The 6,000-nt window shown below is 32.2% G+C and overlaps 1 protein-coding gene across 1 annotated transcript in view; it reads right to left on the bottom strand.

The window, feature by feature from the left end:
* Window positions 1-2,430: 2,430 nt before the first annotated feature.
* SYCP1 (synaptonemal complex protein 1) overlaps window positions 2,431-6,000 on the bottom strand; it is a 104,796-nt gene continuing 101,226 nt past the window's right edge. The window contains exons 30-31 of the mRNA XM_010980709.3: window positions 2,780-2,869; window positions 2,431-2,678 (exon numbers count right to left, since the gene is read on the bottom strand). Coding sequence (XP_010979011.3) covers window positions 2,541-2,678; window positions 2,780-2,869 — 228 coding nt within the window. The 3' untranslated portion in view covers window positions 2,431-2,540. The remainder of the gene's footprint in view (window positions 2,679-2,779; window positions 2,870-6,000) is intronic.

The following is a 6,000-nucleotide window of genomic DNA, read 5'->3' as shown; positions in this document are numbered from 1 at the left end:
TAAGAGATCAAAAGCTAGAAATCCAAAGATCATATCCAGTTTTCAGAGTATAGTCATGGGCATATAAATTGAAGGATGAACGTAATTTCTGTAATGTTACAGCATTTCCATTTTTCTTGGCTAGCCTTTCCTACAAATTCTCTACCATTAGGAAATTAAAATTCTACTACACTAAAATTATTATTTATAGACAACTCTAAAACAATTTTTTATCTATTTGTCAGGTGTTTTTATGAAGTTCATTCACCCCTCTACTTTATTAGATTAGTCTTTCATACCCACTCTTCTCTTCACAACTTGCAACACTTTTATTCTAGTGGTTGATATTCTTACTTTACTAAAAAAATTGAAGCTATGAAACTAAAGTTCTACAAACTCCTATCTACCATCATCTTGTCCTATATACTATTCCTTTTCTCTTATTACTGTAGTAGAACTGTCTTTTCTCCTAGCTAAGGCCCAGCACTTTAATCTTCCACTAGATTCCCTCCCTCTTGCCTATTATAAGACATTCTTTAAAAAAAAACAAAAACAAAAACAAAAAACTCCTGCATATTCATTTTACATCATCTTGAATCTCTCCCTAATTATTTAAACATATTATTAATTCTTGTATCTTTAAAATAATTCCTCTTGACTCACTTCCAATTCTAGTAGCTGCATCATTTATCTTCTTCCCTTTAAAGTATAACTTCTTGAGTTCTTACTCTTGATGGAGATAGCTATCTCCACTTCTTTCCCTCCCATTCTTTCCTTAACCACCCCCTGCAATCAAACTCCACTTCACTAAAACTGCCATTGTTAGGATCACCAAAGACCTCCATATTAATAACACATTAATCCATTAATCAATTTTACTTTCTTTCTGAGGAGTATTTAATACAATTGGTCACTCTTCTTTGAAATACCTTCTTGCTAGACTTCACTTTCATTCTAGCTAATGCCTCTCACCTCTTTGATCTCTTTTCTGGGTATAGTCAATCTCATGATTGTATATGTTCTCATCCAGTCTGATAGCTTTAAATATGCAGCTGACTTCCAAATTTATACCACTATCCTGGATCTGTCTCTAAGCCTGTCACCATCTCCATTTGGATGTCTAATATGCATTTTAGACCTAACATGTCCAAAATTACATTGCTCAGCCCAAAAATATTGACATTATCCTTGTCCCCTTCTCTGTCTTATCCCACATCTAATCTTCAAAACATCCAGAAGCTGACCTCTTTACTCCTCTGCTGCTCTCACCCTTGTTCAAGCCACTACCATCTCTCATATGCATTATTAAAATAATCTCCTGTTTTCTCTGTTTTAACCTTTTGTCCCCTTTTCAAAATCTGTTCTCAATATAGCAGTCAGAAAGATTTTAATTTTAAAACATGAGTCAGATTATGGCTCTTCTTTGCTCAGAAATATATACTAATTTCACATCTTATTCAGAGTAAAAGCCAAAGCTCTAACAGTAGCCTATAAGCCCTACATAATCTGCCCACCCAAGTTCCCTATCCTGTTAAATATCAGGCCTTTTCTCCTTATACTCTTCTTCTGCTCATTATCCTCTACCCACACTGGCCTCCTTGCTGCCTCCCAGACACACTAGGCATACCTCCACTTCTGGGCCTTTATACTTTTTCTTCCTTTTACCAGGAATGTTCTCTCCTAGACAGCTAGAGGCTTACGAGTTATTCATCACATCTTCAAATGTCCTTTCAGTGTGAGCCATACTACATAAAATTTCAACCCCCTTCAATACTCCCTAATACTCTTCCCTGTTATTTCTCTTTAGCAACTATCATTAATATACTATGTGTTTTGCTTATTTGTTTATTATCTATTTCCTTCATTAAAATGTAAGCTCTAGAAGAACAGAGGGCCTATTTTTCTGTTCTTTTTATTGTCATATTCCCAGTATCTAGAACTGTGCTTAATTCTTAGCAGACATTCAATAAATATTTGCCTAATGAATGTAGAATAAATGAAATAATATTTCAGGAAGTCATACTGGTAGAGCCTTTCTTCCTGCAACTTAAAGCCATTTATCAATTTTGTAAATAGGTAAGTCAAAGCTGCTTCAGAACTGTGAAACTTAACTAAAATGACCTGAAGATTTTAAAAATAAGTATTAGCAAAACTATAATGATTAGCATTTCAGATTACCTCACAGAATCAATGAGAAGTATTTATTTGCATCCAAAATATTTTAATAGTAAAGAATAAATAGTAAATCCCAGTCATATACTTCTAGCATTCAATGGATAACTGTGCAAATGTGAAAACTTAGCTAAAACAGTTTTCATGAATACAAGAAAAGGTAAAAATAAAATATAATCATCTAATTATCTGAATACAATTACAAGTTTTCAAGTAACATGTAGTCATTTCCCATTTAGGCTAAATTATAAAAATATAAAGAAACAAATTATTTATGCAATATCAAAGAAGTCTCAATTTCAGAAAATGTTTGGCTCCTTAGAAAATAATAATAAAAAATTAACTATAAATTTGATGTTATTAGGCTCCTTAATTACAATTTCCTGAAATTAAACAAATAGCTTTTCTGCTTCCTTTAGTTTCTGTTTCCTATCTATTTTAGCAATTACAGCCCAACAGTCCTCCTGCATATTTCTCATAGCTCCAAACTTCAGCGTAGATCCAGGGGTTGTTAGAGATGAAGGAGTCTGAATAAAAAATAAAATTATAATACGTTTAACTTAAAAAAAAAAGAAGAATTAAATCCAGTTTTTGAAATTTGCTTTCTGAAATAAAATTTAAAAGCTACCTTTTTTGGTGTTCTGACACAAAGATGAGAAATTGGTGGATTATTTTTCTTGTATCGCTTTTTCAGTGTCTCTTCCTCTGAAACCATGCTCTTAAAGAAAAATATAAAAATATAATTAGGGGCTGCAACCATTAATATTATATTATTAAATTTTTGTCTACATACCACATATAAAGGTGAGGTGGTGGAGGAGGAGGGAGGAAAAAAGAGGAAAGAGATGAAAGGAGAAAGAAGAGAAAAGAAAGAATAAAGACTGAAGAAAGAAGACAATGACAGAATAAATCCTCAATCTGCTAAACAAGGACCTAGATTTTGATTCTATTGACTATATACCTCAAAGGTTATGTGGAATATAAGTTGTGCATGAATAGTATTTTTCTACTGATTTCTATTTTAGTTTCAGGATCTTTATACAACCACTTCCTTGTTTTCCCCAACCTAGTTGTTCAAACACACTTAGGCCTTATAATAAGCATTCATAATCCTATAAAAATTAGGTCAATCATCAATTTATGAATATTTTCCCAAATAATAATAGCTGACACCTACTTAGTACTTTATGTCAGGCACTATTTTAAGCACTCTGCATATTTTAATTAGTTTTAATCCTTGCAACAATTTCGACATAGGTATACTATTATTATCCCCATTTTAAAGGTGAAGAACTGAGACACACAAACATTAAGTAACTTGCCCAAGATTACACAGCTAGTAAGAAGTAGAGCCAGGATTCAAATCCAGGTAGACAAGGTCCAGAATCCATTCTCTTAAATATGCTATATAAATTTAGTCAGGTAAGCAATCAGTTCACATTATCTTTTCCTGCTCATTAAAGTCATATTTAACAAAAATTTCAGAAGCTTCATGGATAAAAACATTCAAACATTTTCATGGGTTCTAAGATTTCAGCAGAATCATTAAGTCACAAATAACTGACTTTTCAGTATGCACCAACTGACCAGCTTAGAAAAGAGAAATTATCTTAAAAATTATGTTGTAAATTATCATTAAAATTTTACTTAGGGCATGGTAACTGAATGTTCATTAATGACTGATCATATAAAAATAATAAATTAACCAAATTTAAAACAACAAAAATGTTATCCTTATGACTCTGTAGCATTCATCTTTCATGTGCTTATTGGCCATTTATCTTCTTTGAAGAAATGTCTATTCAAGTCTTCTGCCATTTTTGAACTGGCTTGGTTTTTGTCGCTGAGTTATGGGAGTTCTTATATATTCTGAATATTAATTTCTTGTCAGATATATGTTTTGCAAATATTTTCTCCCAATCTTTATCTTGCCTTTTCACTTCCTTAATAGTGTCCTTTGATCTATGAAAGTTCTTAATTTTGATGAAGTCCAATCTATCTATTTTTTGTCTGTATTTTGGTATCATCATATCCATGAAGTCCTTGCTATTCAATGTCATGAAGATTTCCCCAATATTTTCTTCTAAGTGTGTCATAGTTTAAGCCCTTAAGTTAAGGTCTTTGATCCACTTTGAGTCAATTTTTTTAATACAGCATAAGATAAAAGTCCAAATTCATTCTTTTACATGTGGATATCCCATTTTCTTAGCACCATTTGTTGAAAAACCTGTCCTTTCCCCATTGAATGATCTTAGCACTCTTTTCAAAAATCAATTGACTATATACATAAAAACTTACTTCTGGGCTCTCTTTTTATTACATTGGTGTATATATTTGTCTGCATGCCAGTACTATACTGTTTTAACTACTAGTGTTGTAAGTTTTAACGTCAGGAACTGTTAGTCTTCCAATGTTATCTTTTTCAAGATTGTTTTAGCTATCTGGAGCCCCTTGCAATTCTGTATAAATGTGACTGTCACATTTTCCATTTGTGCCCAAAGGCTGTTGGAAATTTGACAACAGTGAATGTTGTTGAGTATGTAGACTGCTTTGGGTAGTGCTGACATCTTAACAATATTAAGTCTTCCTACCTACGAAGAAAGTCTTTCAGCAATTTTTGTAATTTTCAGTGTACAAGGATTTTACTTTCTTGGCTGGATTTGTTCTTAAATATTTAATTCTTTTTGATGGTACAGTAAGTGGAATTGTTTTCTTAATTTCCTTTTTGGATTATTCATTGCTGGTGTATAGAAACAACTCATTTCCATGTGCTGATCTTATACCCTTCAACTTTGCTGAATTCATTTATTAGCTCTAGAAGTGTTCTTGTGGTCTGTGATTTTCCATGTATAGATATGTCATCTGCAAATTAGAGACAGTTTTACCTTTTTTCATTTGCATACCTTTTATTTTGGGTTTTGGGTTTTTTTTTTTTTTGTATTTGTCTAATAGCTAAAAGCTGTGGCTAGGACTTGCAGTACAACATTGACAAGGAATTGTGAAAGTGGGCATCCTTGTCTCATCTTAATCTTAGGGGTAAAGCTTTGTCTTTCACCACTGACCATGATGTTAGCTTGGGTTTTCATTAATGCCCTTTTCATGTTGAGGAATCTTCTTTCTTAGCTTTATGAGAGATTTCATCATAAAAGGATGTTGAATTTTGTCAAATGTCTTCTCTATATCAATTGAGATGATCATGATGTGGATTTGCTTTCCTTCATTCTATTAATGTGATGTATTACATTGATTTTCTTATATTGAACCACCCTAGCACTGCTTAGATAAATTCCATTTGGTCATGGTGAATGACCCTCTTAATATTCCGTTCGGTTTGATTTGCTAATATTTTGTTGAAGATACTTACATCTACATTCAGAAAGGATAATAGTCTATAGTTTTCCTCTCTTGTGATGTCTTTATCTGGCTTTGGTATCAAAGTAGTGTTAGCTTTATCAAATGAGTTACGAAGTGTTCCCTCTTCAATTTTTTGGAAGAGTCTGAAAATGATTGGTGTTAAGCCTTTAAATGTTTGGTAGAATACATCAGATCTCACTAGAAAGCCATCTGGTCCAGGACTTTTCTTTGTTGGGAGGTTCCAAATTACTAACTCAAACTCTTGTTAAGGTTTTTTAAGGTTTCCTGTTTCTTTTTGAGTTGGTTTAGGTATGTGTGTTTCAAGTAATTTTTCCATGTTTATTTATTCTCAGTTATCTAATTTGTTGGCATACAATTATTCACAGTATTCTCTTTTTATCTCTGAAAGTTTGGTAATAACATCTCCAATTTCATTTCTGATTTTAATAATTTGCATGTTCTTTTCTTTGTCTAAGCTAAAGGTTTGTCAATTTT

The sequence above is a fragment of the Camelus dromedarius genome, chromosome 9 (genome assembly GCF_036321535.1).
Source record: "Camelus dromedarius isolate mCamDro1 chromosome 9, mCamDro1.pat, whole genome shotgun sequence".
NCBI classification, from domain to species: domain Eukaryota; kingdom Metazoa; phylum Chordata; class Mammalia; order Artiodactyla; family Camelidae; genus Camelus; species Camelus dromedarius.
Note: the sequence above shows the minus strand (reverse complement) of the source record. Positions and strands in the feature narration are given on the sequence as shown.